The sequence below is a fragment of the Trichosurus vulpecula genome, chromosome 4, assembly GCF_011100635.1.
Source record: "Trichosurus vulpecula isolate mTriVul1 chromosome 4, mTriVul1.pri, whole genome shotgun sequence".
NCBI lineage: Eukaryota > Metazoa > Chordata > Mammalia > Diprotodontia > Phalangeridae > Trichosurus > Trichosurus vulpecula.
In genome coordinates, this window is record NC_050576.1 from 166,946,675 (window position 1) to 166,968,944 (window position 22,270).

The 22,270-nt window shown below is 38.7% G+C and overlaps 1 protein-coding gene across 1 annotated transcript in view; it reads right to left on the reverse strand.

Moving 5' to 3' along the window:
- Nucleotides 1-21,955, reverse strand: part of APPBP2 (amyloid beta precursor protein binding protein 2) — a 54,925-nt gene extending 32,970 nt beyond the window's left edge. Inside the window, exon 1 of the mRNA XM_036757216.1 lies at nt 21,349-21,955. Within this exon, the coding sequence (XP_036613111.1) occupies nt 21,349-21,486 (138 nt within the window). The 5' untranslated portion in view covers nt 21,487-21,955. The remainder of the gene's footprint in view (nt 1-21,348) is intronic.
- Nucleotides 21,956-22,270: the final 315 nt, after the last annotated feature.

The following is a 22,270-nucleotide window of genomic DNA, read 5'->3' on the forward strand; positions in this document are numbered from 1 at the left end:
TCAATCCTCTCTTTTACAAATAAAGAAATAAAGTACACTACGAAACATGAGGACTATCGTTATTTTAGGCTATATTAACAGAAGTATAACTTAGAAAAAGCACTGTACTGTCATGGTCAGACCATATGCGAAATGGAACAATTTGGGGGCTACACTTTAGAAGAGATATAGACAAGCTAAAGTGTATCTGAAGGATGACAACTATGACAATAATAAGATGAGAAAACAATGAATTAAACAAGAATTGTTTAGATTCTAGAAGACATGACAGTCTTCAAATATTCAGTCACTATGGGGAAAAGATTTGCATGAGAAGGCACAACTAGGACCAAAAAAGCGGACAATGAAAGGCAGGAAAATTTCAGTTCAACATAAGGGAAAACTTCTTAACAATGAAAGATGAGCCAAAATGGATTAGACTGCCCAAAGAATGGAGGGTCAATGAGTACACTGCCATCTGGAGGTGTTTAACTGAAGGCTGAATGGCCATTTTTGTCCAGCTTGTTTTACATAAGATTGAGGATTTTGGTGGGTTTAGATTAGACATGACTCTGAGGCCCTTCCAACACTAAAATTCTTTGACACTGATTAACTCTACGAGGGGATGGTCAAGTAAAGAAACAGCAAAACTGATTAAAAAGTAGGATTTAAATTTATAACATGAAAATGTTCTTTTTAAAATAATATCTATCAATCCACCTGGGTGGTATTGTTCTAGGAAGTTGCTTGCAGTAACCTGTTTGACATTGGTCTACAATGGGGGGGGATTCAAGTAAATTAACAACAGTTTCTCTGTCCTAATGACCATTTTAAGTATACAAAAAGACATACCAAAATGCAGTTTAATATTTCACAATTCAATATTCAAATAAGAAAAGAGGTACACAAAACTAGATTATGTTATAAAAGTTTTAAAATATTAATGAAAAAATATTAAATAATAACCTGACAAAAAGTATCCTCATGGAACAAAAGCAACCACGTGACCACAGCAGCCAATGTTGGAACATATGCAGAACCAAAACTCATTCTACCTATTCTAATTCTTTCTTTCTTCTACTTCCATGGCTTCTGAAATGGGCGATAAGATAAGCCCTGAAATCTATATTTCTGTTGGTTCATTGTGTCCCAGCTTCCTATTGGTTTCACCATTCAGGGAACACCAGCGCCCTCATAATATCTCAGGGGAATTTTGGGCTAACACAAAGCCAATGCAAATGAAAGCTTGTCACCGCCTGGTTGTTAGGCACTTTTCCTCTTTTCGTTATATGTTTGTTTACTGACATAACAAAAAGGAAGGGATTAAAATGCAGTATTTCATCAAAAGTACAATGAGTTTTAAGAAATTAATAAATATTACAAGCATAGTTCTATCAATTTTTTTCACCTATGCACGGAATGAACATTACTATGGGTGCTTAGAAAATGCTGTTGGGCAGATGAACATTAAAAAAAAGAGTAAGGAATGTAAATTTGTGATTTCCACATTGGGTGGCTGCCCAGGCACCCACCTTAGAGAGAACTCGGATTACAAGTGTCATTTTAACAACTGGTTCACCCAACTCAACATAAAATTAGGTATCGGTTCTGGCAAACTGGTGCGAACCAGCTGAATTCCCACCACTGACTACAATTCAGGTCAGGTTAATTGAAAAAAACAAGCAGCAACTAAAGATAACAAATTTTTAAAAATTTCTGTTAATTCAGTGTGTCTAGGAAACAGGGTAGTCATTACATTATTACTATACTATATTAACATTATTTTAATAATATGCCTAACAATCATCACATTGAGGCTAATTTATAAAGAATAAGATTACAAAAAAATAAGTTAATAAATTAAGCTGACATTTAATTTTACTTTGATGATTCAGAAAATATTTTAGGATCTTGACCTCATCATAAATACCAATTATCAGTACATAATATTGTACATATTTAGGGTGTAAAAGACTACCAAATGACTCAGTCCAATGACACTCTCTGGCATATATCCTTGATATCATTCAACAAATACATATTAACTTTTATCAGAAGCCTAAAGTATAGAGAAATATAAGATATCATCTCCACCCTTAAGATTTCATCAACATGAAGTAGCTAGATAATTAATAGAACATGAATGAAATGGTAAATTTTGTGCTGGTACATATCAAATTTACCATAGCAGTGGTGTAAAACAAATATAAACAAGGCCCACTAAACTGTACATAGGGACCCCTGTAGGCTGCAATAATGACTTAATTTTAAAATGTAATATTACTTATATTTTATTGTATTTTTATTTATTTTGTTAAATATTTCTCAATTACACTTTAATCTAGCTTGGGCTACCCTTGGGAGTATTGAGTCATGTTTTTGATACCTCTGTGCTAAAGGATTTGAGGGAAAAAGGAGGGCTGGTATATTAAGCAAAGAAGAAGAAAGTGCTAGATTTTCCTAGAGCAAATCACTTTTCCTCTTTCTGCCTAAATTACCTTACTTGTAAAAATAAAGTGAATTTAGAAACTACGGGTATGCTATCTGACCTGGGCCTTAAGGAAAAGTAGGAAAGACGTGAGGGTAGTAGGATAGGAGGAAAAAGATAAGACCCTGAATTCTACGTAGAAGAAAATAACTTGAGCAATAGTTGATAAGTAAAGCATTTGGCCGGGGTGGAACACAAGGTTCCTGATGAGACTTGAAAAGTGACATGGAGCCGGACTGCGAACGAATGGTAAGAGAATGGGATACACTTGGTATTATTATGCAGTTAAACATAGCTGAGGGTTCTTCAGCAGAAATGATATAGAAAGGAGAAGGAAGAATCAGTACAACAGATGAAGAAGAAACTACTGAGACAAGAGAAGCAGAATAGCTGTGTCATAGAAGCCAAGGGAAGAGAAAGATTTTAAGAAAATCACTGCTGACCTTTAAAAAGAGAACAGGAAAAAATTCATAATAGGTACAAACCCATAAATTTGAGAAATGTGACATGAAAAGGAAGTAGAGAAATAAGATGGTAGGTAGAGGAAGTAGAGACAAGCAAAGGTTGTTTTCTTGTTATTTGCCGTCTCTCATAAAATACAAATGTGCAGTACAACCTGGTGAACCAGTTCAACTCTATTTTCTAGGCTCCTTTGTTCCCTTGTCCTATTCTGCCTTGTTAAATCTCAACTCTGGACTACTCCCACAATCCCTCTCCCTTTCTTCCTCAACTTGCTGCAGAATGAACTGAGTTCACTACAAATACATGCTAGCTAATCTGAAGTAGCCCTCAAGTAGTAAGGTAATTGATCCTAATTGATCCCCTTTTCTATGCACCACAGGCTCTTCCAATCTTCAATCCTCTCATAATAACTCCTCCCGACCCAACTCACTTTTTTTTTTAGTACAACTGCTGAACTCACTGAGGCCCTTAATTCATAGCTTAACAAAAAAAAAAAAATCGAGTTTATTCTCAGCAAGCTCTCTCTTCTCCCTCATTTCATATCACTCTGACATTATACCATACTATTTCCTTCTTGGTTCCAATCTGTGATGATGAGGTGACCTCTGATAAGGTGCCCCTTCCTGCTTACCAAGGTTAACTCATGTAACCTTGATCTTATCTTCTTTCTTCTCCAAAAGGCTGTCCCCATTACTATCCATACCCATCTATTGGTTCCTTTACTGCAATGAGACTGATATGTCTCACCAGCTTACTCTTTGAAAAAGCCTTCTTAATCCAGGTGCCTCCAGTACTTTCCTTAATGTACCTCTTCCCTATCATTTTGCAGAAATGAGGAACCATGGGTGTGCAAAATTGCACTGTCAAGAGTTGGGTGATGAGTTGGTGGTTAGTTTTGATGAACTACTCCATTTTCTTCTTTTTTTTCTTTGTTCCAAGGGATACATCACTCAGTGAGGGAATGAAAGGAAAGGGCATTCAGGGGCAAGGAGACATTCAGAAATTAAAGTGATATAAAAAGCATCTACCCTGTTTAGACCTCTCTATCAGAGGAAGATTTTAAATAAATCTAGATATTAAGTCAACAATTTAGAGATTAAAATTGGGAAATTGGCATTTAAGATAAAATTATTATTCCTTTAAACCCTTCAACCTTTCATACTCAATGTATCACTTAACAGGTTTGGGGAAAGCCCAATTCAATTGTTCTCCCCTCAAACAGAAAGAAATAAAGGTAGGGAAAGGTCTTCCTCCTTACAGTTTTTTACTCCTACCTCCCAAAATGCCAAGTACAGCATGCTAAAAACACTAAGTGCTCAAGAATGTTGTTGATGACTGATAAGCAGCAATCTGAATGCAAAATTAATGAGCCAAGAACACAAAGAACATGTTTTCCCTGCACCTCAGTTATCTTAGTGACAAAACAGGAAAATCAAGAACAGCTATTAAAATTCTCCTGGACTGCTATTTTCATAGCCAATGTTCCTTTAAAAATTCCTTAACGTGTCAAACATTAAAAAAACAACAACCAGGTTTGTTGGAAATAACTTTTTTACGGTTCTCAAAACATCAAAGGTAAAAATATTTCAGATAATTACACATCAAATTTTTGTTTCCCACTACATACCTTGCCACCTCTTCTCTGTACAGTCTCAGGATCTATTCTTAATTTCAATTTGTGATGATTACTTGTATGCTCATTTTCATTCCTTCTACAAACTAGGGCTTTAGAGCAAACAAGTTTTCTATTACAAACTGCTCTTTGAGAAATATGAATTTCATTGATTTATAATATTTCAAACAAAATTTCAAAAACTAAAATCAGATGAATCAATATGTACAAAGTTAAAGGACACTTTTTAGAGCACTAAGTCCAGGACAAATAAAAACCTCACTGAAATTAAGACAATTTAAAAAATAGAAATCCATAAATGGAAAAAGAGAAAGAGAGAGTCAGATAGTGAGACTACTAAACTTGGAGCCAGAAGATCTGAGTTGGAGCCCTTGCTGAATTGCCCTTTATTACCTTGGGCAAATTACTTCACAGCTTTAGGTCTATTTTGTCTGTAAAATGAGCTATACTAAATAATCTCCAAAGGTCTTCTCCTCTTCTAACATTCTGTGACCGAGTTAGTTCTGACTCAAATCTATTCAACTCTAAACTTCTTGAGGAACAGGATATTAATTAACATTTTTCATCCCTTTATGGTGCCCAGCAGAAGATCTTACTAGATATTCACTGTTGAATAAGACCTTCCTTATGAAATGACTAACCAAAACTATGACTAACCAAAACTAACCAAAAGCTCTAAATTGCAACATCAGTTCTGGTATCAAAATATGCTCTTTTCATGACTACTCAAAAGATAAAGGATAGTTTCCAGTTCCACTCCTAAATTACAAATCATACATTGTCTTACAAAATAACTCAGGGTGCTGTCACATCAATAAAGCACTGAATATGTGTCTAGAATTATGGGTCAAATACCCTATTGATTTCACCAGGCACAGCATTTCTTTTGGTATAAAAAAATGGACAAATGAGATTTTATATATAATTCAGAACTACCTAATAAACCATGTAGTCTAAATAAAGTGTCAAAATAAATTGTTATTTCTACCTTTGCATAGTTTTTTCTTTTCCTTATCACTTACCCACTATTACTGACCATAACCCACTATATCCAGTGTCATCAGCAGAGAGTAGGCCAAAAGAAAGGAGTATAAAACAGAATGTTAGTGCCATATGAAGTATTTGCTGGATCACAATTTGGAGAGCAGACTTGTTCCAAATGGTGTATTGAGCTTGGATGTTAAAAATACAGTACTTATACAACTTTATTAATGTGGATATTTGTTCACTAGATAAAGGATTGGGAGAAAAAAGCAATCTAAGGAGTCACACTACAGTTTAAATATTCCAGTGGTCCAAAACCCAACAAATGTATTAGCAAATAAAGACCAGTATTTGAGAAAAGGGGAACAGATGAGACATTTGCCTTCTGTTGACAAAAGTAAAACTTTTTTCTTAAAGAATCTGTCTTAATGAACCCGGAATTCATGAATGAATCATTAAATATCAAATGAAAAAATATTCTCTGCCATCTTTAATCACAGTGGGGACACAAAACTATAGTAAATATCAGCATACTGTCACATGCCAAGAACCATCAAATATTAGCAAATTGTATAACTGACATTTTAGTACTAGTTGTTAGCTCACTTAATTCCACCAGCTTTCTCAACAGATTTCTATTCTTTCTTTCATGCATATCCAAGGAACTACACACACACACACACACACACACACACACACACACCCCAGAATTCAAGATTCAAGATCTTACAAAAGCTTTTATAGATTTTCTTCATTAGGAAAACAAAAGCAAAATGCAAACTATGCTTTAACATTTATTTCTCTTTAAGTCTTTAATAAGCTGAGAATCGCCCAATTATGCATTTAATCTTGTGCCTCACACTGAAAATTATCACAGATGTGTATATACTGTACATACATTCCATTTAACTTTGTACAGCTTATTATTTGCCTTCTGTAATGTCCTTTGCAGGTTTATATCCATGGTTGTTCTGTCTTTTTAGACTAGGGAAGGATCTGTATTCCCTTTGTACAGTACTCTGCATATGAATGGCATATAAAAGGCATATAATGCCTTTTGCATATAAAAGGTACAAACACTTTTTATTGAAGATGATTTAGTATTGCCATTCCTTCCTAGATGTTAATATTTTAATTTATTACTTATTCATCTCTTTCTTCATTCCTATCATTTCTATCTATATTAGCACAATGATTCAACTGTTGGTATTCTTTATGATTAAGGCCGTGGTTTTCAAGCTTTATGGAACACTTCTTTTACAAAATAATTGTTACAATCCTCACAAGAAGCCTTACAGTAAACTTGCCTAGGAATCTCATTCACTGGACGGTGGAGGAGAGAGTGAAAAAAGGGTAGGTGCAAGATCAGGTTTAAGACACTCCATACACGTATGGGGTGGAGAGAAAGGTGAGGCAGGGTAGATGTAAGAGTAACATAAGCTCTGGCCCCACCCAATAGTGCATGGGACTGGTGAAAGACATATGTTCAGCATTCTCAAAAATCCACTGTTAAATGGGTCAATATCAGAAATGGACCTGGTTTTACCAGTGGAAATGACATTTTTAAAAACTACATTACCATCTGCTTTGCTGCTGCACCTTAAGGACTATAAAGCATTTCCATCTGACTCATGAATAAAATTTCTTAAATATGTTGTCTCTCCGATTAGAATGTGAACATCTTGAGAAGGGAGGCTGTCTTGTTTTCTTCCTTGTATCTTTAGAGCATATAGTAAGCACTTAATAAATGCCTTTTCATTTATTCATTTATTGGTATGTACTCCAATGAGTCCTACTCCCCTCCCTCCAGCAGAGGATGCCAACCCTTTCCCCCTGCTGCAGGGGCCTCTGGTGACAGCAGGTCCTCCTTGGACCACTGCCCAGGGATGGCACACACCACCCTTCTGCCATCTGCCATTTTTCAGTTGGAAAACATTCAAAGTATTACTTGCTTTTGTTGACTATGAGTTGAACTTCTGTTTTCATTTTTAAAAGTGGATGTGTTGGAGAGTGTGTAACGACAAGCACACTAATACATTGTTGATGGAAAGCAATTGGGAATTATGTGAGAAAGGTGACAAAATGTTCGCAGCTTTTGGTACTGAGATCCCACTGCCAGGTATATACTCCAAAGATGTTAAAGAAAGGAACGTTCCATTATATATCAAAATATTCATAGAGCACTTTTTATGGTAATAGAGTACTACAAAGTAGATTGGTGGAGAGGGACTAAAATAAATTACAGCACATTAATATAATATTACTATGCCACAAGCAATGATAAGAAATTATAAAAATAAAAACTTAAATGAACTGATACAGAGTAAAGTAACTAGAATAAGGCAAACACATGATTACAAAAATGATGAAACTGAATTGCTATAGTCATAATGACCAAGCTTAGATCCAGAAATAAGAAAGGAAAATGTACCTTCCAGCCATCTTTGTAGGTCTGGGGAAGATAGTGGTGTGGTACACTGCATATGTCATCAGACTTTGTGACTATGTTGCTATAGTAGAAATTTAGATTTGAAGATCTTTCCCACCCATTAATAGGCCATGTGACCTGCTTATGTTACAGGAAGCCTAACACACATGTGGTAGGAGGAGCTTCCTGACAGGAAAAGGAAGTTATGTCACAGGAAATGCAGAGAGAGAGGGAGAGAGAGAGCAATTATGGCTGCTAATGGCCGCTGTTGTGATGGAACTGAACAGGCTGACTTAGCTGTACTGTGAGTTTGTGTTTGAGGAGGACCCTAGCAGGGGGTCTCGGAGAGGTTTTGGGATGGTGTTGTGCTATTATGTTTTGGGTTCCTTGCTGTTATGATGAAGTGGGCTAACTGGCTCTGGGTGCTGAACATTTGGTTGTGGGATATGGTTTTCTGGTGTCTGAATAAATGGTTTACTCCTTCTCCCTTCTACTTGGAGAGTCTCTCATACTTTGCGATACAGAACTACACAGGTATTTTGACAGTTATCATCTACATTGTCATTACTGCCTTACTGATACAGTTGCTTAGCTTTTTTAAACTGCTTGGTTTTTTTTCATTGTTTGGGATGGCTGACTCTGTAGGGGAGAGTAATATGAAAGTGGTATAAAAACAAATGTAAAAACTTTAGTTAAAAAAATTATGGTAAATGTATTTAAGCAGTTGTACTAAAAAAAAAAAAAGGCACTGCTTCACTCTAATCCGCCAAAGGTCTTGTTCCACCCCATACTCCCAATGGAGGCATGCTCTAGTTTTATTCAACTCTAGCTTAAGACAAGAGAGTACATACATGTCTATCTGTCTCTGCAGACTACAATACTCCTTTTCAGACAGATGAACTACAGGTGCAACCTGTACCATCAGAGAAAATTCCACTATCTTCAATACAGTTTAACCAAGTATGATGGTAACATTAAAATCTAAAGTTGTCCTTTATACATGAATATGATGCTACTAGTTCACTCTCCACAGAAGAAATAGTTTTTCTCTCTCTAGCAGTCTGATTTATTCATTCTGATCAACCAACACATTCTTGCCCTGTCCCTAATGTAGGCTGTTGGTATGAATTCTAAAATAAGCTCACTGGAATTAAAGGTTGAGTATATGGCCATGAACAGCATAAAAATGAACAGGAAAAACATTCAAATTAACCTGTTACAGTAATTGAAGTATTGGGGATACTCCAATATCCCCTGACCCAAGAAGACCAGTGCAGCCTTAAATCTTGTTAACATACCTCCTACCCCTTAAAATATTGGGAAGTTGGGCAAGGAGGTAGTGCCTATTCCTTAACAATGTTCAATCCTTCCACCTCAGTTCTTTCCCAGGCTATCACCTCTGCACTAACTCAAAGTCAACTTTCCCTAACTCAAGTTCCACGAGCAAGCAGTTCAATGTATACTATTCTTAACCTTCTAATCCCTTGTCCCTTTGTTTTATCACTAATCATTCCCTGACATACCTCAACTTGAGATTACTTCCACCATTTGCCACCTTCACATGCTGTTGAACAGAGCTAAAAAAAAAAATCATGAAACTGTGCTAACTGGGTCCCATAAACATTTTTGTTACATAATTTCAAGTGATCCCTCCTAGCAAGGCAATCCTTTTATACCTTCCTAATCAATATTTGCTTTTCCTCTCACCATGAAAGCTGTTCCAAACCCCTCAAATCTCCCACACTATTCCTCCCTCCTGGCCTCTCATCTCTTCATTCTTCACAGAAAATACCAGAAGTCGTTCAATAAAAGCTCCCTCTTCTTCCCTCATCTCAAATCACTCATTTGTCTTCCCCTATGGCCTCCTTTAAGGCTGTATCTAATGAAGAAGGGGCCCTCCTTGGCAAGGCAAACCCCTCTACACGAACAAGTGATTTCTTCCCCATTCTCTCACTAGTCTTCGATGTCTTCCTATCTCCTGGCTCCTTCCCAAATACTACAAACACGCCTGCCCATGTCTCTTTCATTCTTAAAAAACCCTCACCTGATCCTAATATCCCTGCTACGTTTTGTACTTTATTTCTTCTCCCCTTCTGGGCTAACTCCCACTTTAGCTTTCACCTCCAATCCTCTTACTCCTTTATAAGCCCTCTGCAATCTGGCATCCAACTTCATCATTCAACTGAAACTGATCTCTCTAAAGTCACTAGTCTCTTAATTGCAAAAATCTAACGGCTTTTTCTCAGTTCTCATCTTTCTTAACTTCTTTTCACCTTTTGACACTGAAAATCATTGTCTTCTCCTGTAAACTCTCTCCTCTCTAAGTTTTCATGACATTTCTCTCTCTTAGTTCTTCTCCTACCCATATGACCCTTCCCCATCCTTCCCTCCAGAATCCTTCATCCAGGTCAAGACATTAACCCCGGGTATCCCCCAAGGCTGTCCTTCCACTATCTTACTTGGTAATCTCATCTCTATGCAGCTGATTCCACATCTTTGGATATGGGACATATCCATCCCTAACCTCTTTGCTAAGCTCCAGTCTTCCATCACGATTGTCTAGTGAACAGTTTGAATTGGATGTTCCATAAATACCTCAAGCACAACTGGTCCAAAACAAAATTCTTTATCTTTTCCCTCTCTTCCCAATTTTCCTATTACTGTCAAGGAGAATGCTATTCTCCTAATAACCATCCTTGATGATGCCTCTCTTACACTTACTCTATAAATCCAATCTGTCATCATGTGTCATCACGTGATGCTGATGATGATAACAATAACAGCTAGCATTTACTAGGGCTTTAAGGTTTGTAAAGCACTTAACATGTTATAACAATTCATTTGATCCTCGCAACAACTTGGTAAAGTAGGTGCTATTTTGTTGTTGCTGTTCAGTAGTTTTTCAATCATGTCCAACTTGCTGTCCTGACTCCATTTGGGGTTTTCCTGGCAAAGATACCAGAGTGATTTGCCATTTCCTTCATTTTACAGAGGAGGAAACTGAGGCAAACAGGGTTAAGCAAGTTGCCCAAGGTCACAGAACTTAAAGTATCTGAGACTGCATTTGAACACAAGACGAATCTTAATGACTCCAGGCCTAGTACTCTACCCCCTGTGCCACCCAGCCGCCCAGGTGCTTTATTTATCCCCATTTTACCAATGAGGAAACTGAGGCTTAGAGAGCTTAAGTGATTTGCCCTGCGTCATACAACTAGTGCCAGTCTGAAACAGGATTTGAACTCAGGTCCAACATTCTATCCAATGCACCACCTACAACAGATAATGTATACATCCCTTTCTTTCCATTCACACATACCACCCCTGGTATAGGAAAGTCAACAAAATAAGCTCCTAGGCACTAATGCTGTTGATACAAAGAAGGCAACAACAGTTCCAACTTTCAAGGAGCTCACATGGGGGAGACAACATGCAAAAAAAATGTTCAAACAAAATATGTATAAGATAAAATAGAGATAATATCCAAGAGAAAGACTAGCATTAAGGGGATCAGAAAAGGCTTCTTATAGAAAGCTGGATTTTCACTAAGGCCTGAATGGTATAGGCTTTCATCACTTCATATTATTACCCTTTTAAAAATTTTTAGAAAATCCCAAATGGGGTCATGAAGAGTTGAATATGATTAAAAATGACTGAACAATTATTTTTTTTCCCTAAACCTTTCTCTTCCAATCTTCCCTATCACCATTGAGAGCACCATAATCTTCCCACTTAGCCAGGCTTACAACCTTAGTGTTATCCTCAATGCCATATTGTCACTTACCCCACTAATCCAATGTTACTAAATCTTGCTATTTTTATCTTCAAAGTATCTCTCTTCTTTGACTCACACACCCACCACCCTAGTTCAGACCTTCATGCCTGGACTATTACAACAGTCTTCTGGTTGGTACCCCTGCCTCAAATCTCTGTCAACTCTAAACCTAATCTCCACCCAGCAACCAAAGTGACTTTTCCTAAAGTACAGCACATCATCCCTTCTCCCCCCACAAACTAGTGATTTTCTGTTACCTCCGGGATCAAATATAAAATGCTTATTTGAGCATTTAGGAATTCTTCACAGATTTGTTTGTTTCTATCCTTCCAGTCTTAGCATACTTTACTTGCCCTCCATGTACTCTATAATCCAACAACACCTGTCTTCTTGCTATATACATCACATAATTCATCTCTAGACTCTCTGTCTTCTCACTGGCTGTCCCCCCTTCACGTCAGCAGTACTCTCCCCTCATATCTGCCTCCTAGCTTTCCTGGTTCCCTATACTGCTGATACTTTCCTCCTATCTATTCTGTATATATCTTGTATGTACATAGTTTGGTAGTTTGTGTGTTGTCTTCCCCATTAGAATGTGAACTCCTTGAGGGCAGGGTCATGGTTTGGTTTGGTTTTGCTTTATGTAATTGCTTGTCAATGATGATTAAAAAGCTGATTTGAAGGGACTTGTTCAGGTAAGGGCACATTTGGTGACATTTAATAAATGACTGTTGACTGAAAAACTGGGGACCTTCTGCTCTGTGCTTTTTTTTTTTTTAAAGTTCAGATCTGTGATTGTCAGGAACTATTGGTATGGAAACTCCCTCCACTAATGTATATCAAAATCATCTTTAACTGACCAGTTGTTTGGTGCAATGAGGTTTAAATGATTTTCACCTGGTCCTAGAGCCAGTCTCTAACAGACGAAGTAAACAACCCACATCATCTTCTATCCGCTATGTTATGTGGCCTTTATTTTGTATTCATATACAATACTGATATACAGTAGTTTGTAAAACATTAATTCTTTAGACTAAAATGTCTCTCTTCCTAAATATTCCTAGCTAAATATTCTGGCTCTCTCATTTATCCAATTATGATTCTATGTGTTCTCTCATTTGCCCAATACTATTATGATCCTATGTGTACATGTTGGAACCCCCAACCCCAATTATAAGTTCCTTGATGGCAAGTAGTGTCATTGATCATCTTCGTATTCCCAGTGCTTAGCATTGTGCCACGCACATAATTTATATGGCAATTTATATTATATGATTTATATGGTAATTGTGAGTGACTATTTTTTGATATATACCTATATAAACATTTTTCTTCACCAAGACATCTCAGTGACACGGCCTATATTTGAACCAATATGATATAGTACATACTTCATCCATATATTCATTTAAGGATAAACAAACACTGTGTCATCCATCATGCTAGCTGCTTGGGGAGATAGTGTTTTGAGAAGACAATTTCCCTGCCCTCAGAGAGCTTACATAATGGGAAGGTGACAGAAAAAGATTTCGTGAAGATTTTCCTCATTCCTATCAATGAGACTGGCAAAGATGAAAAGTACAAATGCTGGAGGAACCTAATACACTGTTTGATGGAGCTGTGAATTGGTTCCAGTGTTCTGGAAAACAATGTGGATTTATATTTTAAAAGTCACTAAATTAGTTGGTTATGCTAAACTTTTTTTTTCTTTTTTAACCTTTATTATATTGGGAAGAGGAGTGGGAGGAAAATGGAAATGAAGTGATTACAATCTTCTCTTTCAGGGGTGTCTATTGTTTTTACAATAAAAATGATTTAAAATTTTTTAAGATCCAAACACAGATAACAATGATATGCAAAATAAACTGACTATATTAGGGGATTGTAAAACAAAGTGCAACATGAAGTCCAAAGGAAAGTCATTGCCAATTTGGGAAAAGGAATGTCTGGGAAGGCTGCATGGAGGTAGCATTTGAATTGTCCTTTAAAGAATGGATAGAAATTCAATAGAAAAAAAAAGGAGAGAAATGACCTGATCATGGGTAGGGATAAGGGAGAGGTGGCAGAGTACAGACCAATTTAACTCTGGCACAGAAATATGAGGAAAAAGGCTGGGATGCTCAGGGGTGCCAGACTTCAGAAGGTCTTAAATGCCAGGTTTAGATGGACCAGAGGTAATCACTAATAATTTTAAGTGACATGATTAGCCCTACTCACAAATCTGGGATGTAGGAGAATAGAAGAGAGAAAAGAGAGAAGAGCAGTTAGGAAGCTATTCCTATAGTCCAAGAGAATGATAACGACAGGAATAGTGACAAGACAAGTGGGAGAGATGTAGGTAAAGCAAACTCTTTAGGACTTGGTAAATTCCTCATCTGATCCTTAATGATCTTAGAAAGGTAGGCCATCTCATTTCTAAAATATACAGGGAACTGAGCCAAATATATATGAATACAAGCCATTCCCCAACTGAGAAATGGTCAAAGGATATGAACAGGCAGTTTTCAGAGGAAGAAATTAAAGCTATCTATAGGCATATGAAAAAATGCTCTAAATCACTACTGATTAGAGAAATGCAAATCAAAACAACTCTTAGATACCACATCTCTCCTGTCAGATTGGCTAAAATAACAAAACAGGAAAATGATAAATGCTGGAAAGGATGTGGGAAAATTGGAACATTGTTACATTGCTGGTGGAGTTGTGAGCTGACCCAGCCATTTTGGAGAGCAATTTGGAACTATGCCCAAAGGGCTATAAAAATGTTCATACCCTTTGACCCAGCAATACCACTTCTAGGGTTGTATCCCAAAGAAATCACACAAGCAGGAAAAGGACCCATATGTACAAAGATATTTATAGTGGCTCTTTTTGTGGTAGCCAAGAATTGGAAATCAAAGGGATGCCCATCAATTGGGGAATTGCTGAACAAGTTGTGGTATATGAAGGTAATGGAATATTATTGTGCCATAAGAAATGGGGATGATACGGACTTCATAACAACCTGGAAAAACCTACACTACATAATGCTGAGTGAGCAGAGCAGAGCCAGGAAAACACTATACACAACCACAGATGTATGGATTCTGTGAGGACCAACCCTGACAGACTTTGCTCTTCTCAGTAACACAAGGTGCAGGCACAACTCCAAAGGACTCACGATGGAGAATGCTATCTACATCCAGAGAAAGAACTATGAAGTTTGAATGCAGGTTGAGGCACACTTCATGCTCGCCTTTTTCACTTCTGTTTTTGTTTTTGGGTTGGTTTTTTTTTTTGGTTCTGTTTCTTCTTTCTCATTATTTATTCCATTGGTCGTAATTCTTCTCCGCAACTTGACTAGTGTATAAATTAATTCAATGTGAAGTCAAAAAAAAAAAAAAAAGAAAGAAAGGTAGGCCATTTTACAGATGATAACTTTCCTAAGATCATATGGATAGTAAATAGTAACCAGAATAAAGCACCTAAGCCAGGGCTGTTTTTCCTATTTGGCAAAAACAGTAACTATGCTCCATCTCTTCACTACTATTAACATTCACCCTAAATTTTTAAACAATAGATACTGGGCATTCCTTCAGGGGTTATAACTCCAATTGACAGCATTTCCTTGGTAAAATTAGCATTATCAATACTACTACTACTACTACTACTACTACTACTACTACTACTACTACTGCTACTACTACTACTACTACTACTACTACTACTACTACTACTACTACAATAAATGGACTTTTCTCAGGGCTAGCCTGAAAATTTAATCATTTTTTAAAAATTCTATTTTATTTTATTTTCAGTTCTAAATTTTTCTCCCCCTTCCCCACTCATTGAGAAGGCAAGAAAAATAAAACCTATTACAAATATGTAGTCATGCAAAACAAATTCACCATATTAATCATGTTAAGAAAGAAAGAAAGAGAAAAGAAAAAAGGAAGAAAAAAAAGAAAAGATGCTTTAATCTGCCCTCTGAGTCCATCACTTCTCCATCTGGAGACCCATAGCATGTTTTATCAAGAATCCTTTGGAATTGTGGTTGGTCATTGTATTGACTGGCATTCCTAAGTCTTTAGAGTTGATTATCTTTACAATATTGTTATGGTACATTGTTCTCTTGGTTCTGCTCATGCCATTCCACATTAGTTCATACAAGTCTTCCCAGATTTCTCTGAATCCATTGTTTTTCAACAGCACAATAGCATTCCAATACATTCCTATACCATAACTTGTTCAGCCATTCTCCAGTTGATGGACATCCCCTCATTTTCCAATTATTTTCTACCATAAAAAGAGCAGCTATAAATATTTTTGCACATATAGATTCATTTATTCTATCTTTGATCTCTTTGAGGTACATACCTAATAGTGGTATGACTGGGTCAAAGGGTACATACAGTGAAATAACTTCTTAAATGACAATTTATAATGCAATTTCTATGCAAAAAAAGTTTTGCTGATTAATACAAAGTCCAACTGTATTAAAGGAATGACAGTGAAGCAAGCCTCTCACCTCTTAACAGAGAGGTGAGTGGCTACAGGTACACAATGAGGTATACACATTTTCAGACCTGTGGCCAGTTTATTCATCGGTTTTGCTTGACTGTACTTACTTGTTACAAGGAAGCTTTTAGGAGGAGCTGTGGGGCAGGGAGTCATTAAGAAATGACAGTGATATTAACCAAGTATGCAAAATAGGAATCTGAGAAACTAATACAAATTGCAAAGTCCATGTCTTAAAGTTTGGGCAAAAACAATGACTCTTAACTCAAAATCCCAGTCTTATTTTATACCCAATTCTAACAAGCCTAGTATCAAATTTACTAACACATCTAAAGCAAATTAGAAGGGAAAAAAGGAAAGAAGGGAGAAGAGGTAATAGCTGACAAAAACATGATAGAACAATGGGGGCATGGAGTGAGAGGGCAAGCAACCTTATAAAATTAAACAGCCCAAAGAGATTCACTATATTTTGCTTATAATTATGACCCTGTGGAATCAATAAAAAGTTTCTAGTATATCCTGGCATGATAAAAGGAAAAGAGGATCTATCTATAGAAAAAAAAATGACAGCTCCATTATTTTAACAGCTAACATGTGCTCTGTTCATGTAACTGTAGTGCCATAAAATGATCAATGTGAAAAACATGAAGAAACATGGAAATATCAATATGAAATGAAGGGATTTTGTACTTTAGGCAGCTCATGGGTCACCCTATCCCCTTCCTAATGGGCTTACATAATCCATCATAGTTACAATATGGTTCCCTTTTATACCTTCTTGCCCTTCCCCAAGTTTTTCAGCTGCTCACTTTTGTACTGTCTTTGCTCGTAATTTGTATTCCCAGAATTTAGCACAATGCCTAGTATAAGTGCCTAATAAATGCTTTATCTATATATATTTCTATGTGTCTCACAGTAGTGGTGGTTGGCAAGATCTAGGTTTGCTCCTCTACACATCTTTTATTTTTATTACATTCTTGACCTTTATTCTGCTTATAACTTCCCCATATAGAAACTTCTCCAGAAGGTTTGATATATAAGAACTCCAGTGTCAATACTACTTTTACTTCCAGAAGGCATATTCCAAGAGCTCCTTCAATTCATCTTCCAAGAATTACTTGGATGTTTTGCCACTGACTCTCCACTGCTGCCATATCTCTGGCGAAAGGGTTTCCTGGAGAAGTCTACCAAGAAAAGCAGGCCACAGGTTCCCTTTTTCATTCTTATTCTCAGCTCTGGTCTATTTTTAGTTCCTATCATCATACTACTCCAAGGCTCAGATCCAGTCATCATTCAATCAACTGTTCCCCAAAGATCAAGATTCAATCATCTTAAATGTAATTATGTCAACAGACTTGTATAGTAAAAAGTAGTGGTTTGGGAATCAGAGAAACTGGGTTTGAATATTGGCTCTACCACTTACTACCTGTATTATCTTAAGTCATTTCCCTTGTCTGGGTCTCTTGTTTATTCACCCGTAAAATAAGGGGAATGTTGGACTATATGACATGTATGACATTCCATCTCTAAATCTACACCCTTAAATACCTATGTTACATCAAAGAAATATTTACACTACGTACATGGAAATATCTTCAAATCCAGAACAAACTTTTAACTCTGTTCAATTGACCAGCCTATTCCAGTCACCCCTCTTACACACTTTTAAAAGACTACCATCAATGACAGTAATTTTGTAAATTTTATAATTAACTGAAAAAAGTGAGTGAACCATTCAAAGGTACCAACCAAGGAAGTTAGAGGCAAAGAAAAGTCCCATATGGAACCAAAGTCATGAAATAAGTGAAGTAAGCAGAACCAAAAGAAGAGTATATGCAACTATAAAAGACAAATTAATGTCCAATCTTAGTGTTGAGAGAACAGTTGAAACATTCCTTTTCTCAGCAAAGAGGTAGGAGACTATAGGTATGGAATGCTTCTTAATTGTTTGTCATAAGGAAAGTTTATACAATGAAGGGGGCCTTCAGGAATGACTGAAACATAAAAGAATGTTATTTTTTTAATTTAAAAATTATAAGTGTTGTAGTTGTAAGGGCCAAATCCTCTATATATCTGTATATGCATAGATACATATACAAACAATATGATTACACATTATTGATATTGTAGGGTTCCAGATAGCCAAGTTTACTATACAAAGTTTCTTACTTTTTTCTCTTAATTCAGCCTCCTAACAAGGAAATTTTCAATACATTGATTTCACAAGAAATACATTTATCAGGTAGAGAGCACTCAAACTATAATCCAAAACAGAGCTTAACTTCATTTAAGGTGACATGCCATTTTTAGTGAGTGCTGTTTATTAAAACTCAGGATGGACACTAGTATTATCTTTTGCACACTATTATTTTTATAATCAATCTATAGATCTTAACGTGTTTAAACTCTGTTCCTAACAGGTCACCAATAATTACAGAAGTAGGCTATAGCAAGAAAGTGAACAAATGTGAAATCATAAATAGAAATGTACAGTCACATTAAACTGTACCTCTAGGAATATTATTAAATTATTGATCCCATAAATACTATCTGAACAATTTACCAGAAAATGACCAAATACAGTAAACACTAATGAAAACAGGGTTGAGTTTTCAACTGAACTCGCTACAAGTCCAAAGTTCTTTAAAAATGTTTCAAAAGTTAGGGTGCAAAGTAGGCAAAGAACCAAAATAGGAAGAAACATCCCTAGTGTCTTTAGAAGATTAAAGCTCTGACACACCCTGTGATTTGGGGCCAGTCAACAAACCTCCAAGGTACTTCTAGGCAACTAAAATAGCCTCTAATTCATTGGAAGCCCCTCCACCAACGAAATCATAGGTCTGATCTCTATTGCTATGCTAGTTTCAAAGGCTATAGACAGAAGGTCTCAGATCTCTTCACTCCACAGAGATACCAAATGCAATGAAAACTGGAAGGTGATAAGATCTGATTAAAAGTTAGTGTTATGCCTCTTAAGGTAATTTACTACCTTAAGGTATTTACTATCTGACTTAAAATTAAATACTTATCCACAAGAGCTGAGTTGTAAACTACATGCATAATCGCAGCATTTTCTCATCAACAAAGAGTTAACTATGAGTGAAGGTTGACAGTACATATCCAAATATTTTTAGAGACTTCCAATTACGCACACCTACACATTCACACACACTGTTTGGTGGGCAGATGGGTAATTTAAAAAATTCTTTTAAAATGACAAGAGATCAATAAAATGACCAAGGGAGAAATACAGAGCTTAAGATCTATCTATAGGTAATCACTGCATAAGGATAGAGTTAATTCTCCCAAACTCCTTTAGCTGTACAGACACAAACTGTGTTAAAAAATGAGTAAGAGCACATATTGCAAGAAAAAAGTGCTACTATGCAGAACCAAAATGAAACTGTCAAATATTTAGAAAAACTCATCTTTAACTGTGGCAGAAAGCAACTCAATTTAGCAGAACGTTGCAAGCCAGCTGCTAATTAATGGAAACATTAAGGGGGTGGAGAAAGCTAGAGTACCTACCAAGACTACAGACCAAAAAAAAAAAAAGAAACCAAAATCCTCATTTTTTCTTTATCAAGTACTAGTCAGTATGAATTTAGAAAATTGATTTAGAAAACTGGCAAATTAAGATTATAGAAATTTAAAACTGAGGATACAAAGCAACATTTTCCTACAAATTAAGTATAGTTAAATACCACAGTAGAGAAAAAAGTCAATGGATGGATGGAAAACACATTTATTTACTTGCACTATAAAGTAAAGATTTTAAATGATCCCAGTAAGAGAGAAGGCTCTATGAATAAATTCTGTGATCACATTTAAATCTGGGAAGAAAAGAAAAAGGGCATGGGCTGAGATTCCGCAGTCTCTCCACAGTACAGAGCAAAAGTGTCCTTGCCTTAGGGCACTTACCCTTAAACTCAAGAACCAAAAATTGGCTGGGTGGGGGGAAGGTGAGAAGAGACTTAGTAACAATCAATCAACAAGCATTTATTAAAGCACAAAATATCTCACAGCGGTTACCGAGAAAGGCAAAAAACACCTTCCTCAAAGAGCTCCCATTCTCTAAAGGACACAGTATCTACTAAACTGTTCCAAGGCCGTACAGTTTAGGCCCGTTTCCTTCGGCCCTCTCCCCTCCCCACCAGTTGATCCCCCTCCTAATCTACGCCGTTTACCAAAGAGTACGAATATTCAACATAGATTAATAGATGCAAATCAAAGCTGAAAATTATTTTCAAATAAGATGTGTGGACTTTCTTTCATTCTCCTTTTAACTACCCCGCCTCCCCCCGCCAGTCCCACATAGAGGGAAACGAGGAACCCCCAGACAGAGTGGACGCTGAAGGGGAAGGAGAATGGAGCGGTAAAGTCCAGCTGGAGATGAGGACAGGCAAGGATGAAGGTGTGGGGGGGGGGGGGTCGCGGAAATGTCACGGGGGACACGGAACGAGGGGGAGGGGGAAGATGCAAGGGAGTCCCCAAGGAAAACTAGGGGGCCCCGGAGCAGGAGGAGAAGCCACAAAAGCGAGCCAAGATGGACTAAACAACCGGGCTTTGGCCCCGGAGGCGGCCCGGGAGATCGGGGTGGTAAAGAGTCGAGTGCTGAGAAAGAAACTACACAGCGGGGTCTGGGGGTGCAGCAGGAGAGGGAAGTTGGGGGAAGGGTGCAGACTGAAGGGACGGGGTCAGCACAGAGCGGTGGGCAGAACGGGGAAGGGAGAGATCAACACGGAGCAGGAGGATGGGGAAGGGGCGCAGGGGTGCAGCAGGGGGCGGTAGCACGGGGAGATGAGGAAGGGGCTGGGGTAGGAAGGAGCGGGGGAAGAGTAATCAGGAAGAGAGGGGTAACCAGGAGGAGCAAGAGAAATGATCAGGAGGGGCGGGGGGGGGGGCAGGCAGCGTGGGTGGGGATGAAGAGGGGGTGATGAGGGTAGCAGGGGGTGAGTGGGAAGGGGTAGGGGGTTAGCACGGGGGTGGGGGTTGAGCAGGACGGGGTAGGACTGCAGCATGGGGGGGGGGGCGCGGTAAGGAGAGGGGAGGGGACAGCACGGTGGGTGAAGGTGCGGTGCTGCCCGGGCCCAAGCGACACTGACCTTGTAGTAAACATCGAATTGGATGTTCTCGGGCAGGGAGCGGATGTCGCGGCGGGAGCGGCTGTAGTTGTCCACCACGGCAGAGATGGCGGTGTTGTAGAGCGTCTCTGGGATCCACTCCAGCTCCACCGCCGCCATCTTCCTTCCCTCCTCCTCCTTCTCTTCCTCCTCCCCCAGCTGCTGCTGCTGCTGTTGCTGCCGCTGCCGCTGCTGCTGTAGCCGGGGCCGGGGCTGTCTGGGCTGCTCCTGCGGCTGCTGCTGCTCTGGCTCCTCCAGGGGCTGCCGCTGCCTCAGCCTCTGCCGCCTCCTCCTCCTCCGCCGCCGCCGCCGCCGCCGGCCCCCGCCTCCCTCCGTGCCGAGCTCCTCCCCTGGCCCCGGAGGACTCGGCTGGGCGGCGGCAGTCACGCGGGAGGACTCGGCCCACAGCGGGAGGGCGAGGGCGGCCCCGGGGGACAGGGGAGCGATCCGGGGAGGGGCAGGCGGCCGGTGCCGGGCGCGGGTGAGGGGGAGGGAAGGGGAAGGGAGAGGGACGGGCCCCGGGCAGAGGGCCTCACATTCCGGGTTTGAGGGAAACCGGCCGATCCAGAGCGAGTCCGGGGCTCTGCAGGGGGTGGGGCTGCGTGGACTGCGTGATGGCGTCACCGCGCGCAGACGGGGTACGGGCAGGAGGGGGTTGAAGGGGGGGACGGATGGGAACCAGACCGGTGATGGAGCGGAAAGCAGTGGAGCTGACTAAAAGCAATGTAGGTGCACAAGACTGAGGGATGGAGAAGGACGGCATTTAGAAAAAAAAAAAAAACCAACCTGCTTCCTGCCCATTAAGAAATGACAGGTTGGCAGGTTGGAGAGAAGGTAGGACGATGGGTTTGTGAGGTGGGAAGGGGAAGGAGGAAGCGTGGTCCTTTGTAGGACCTCCAACCGA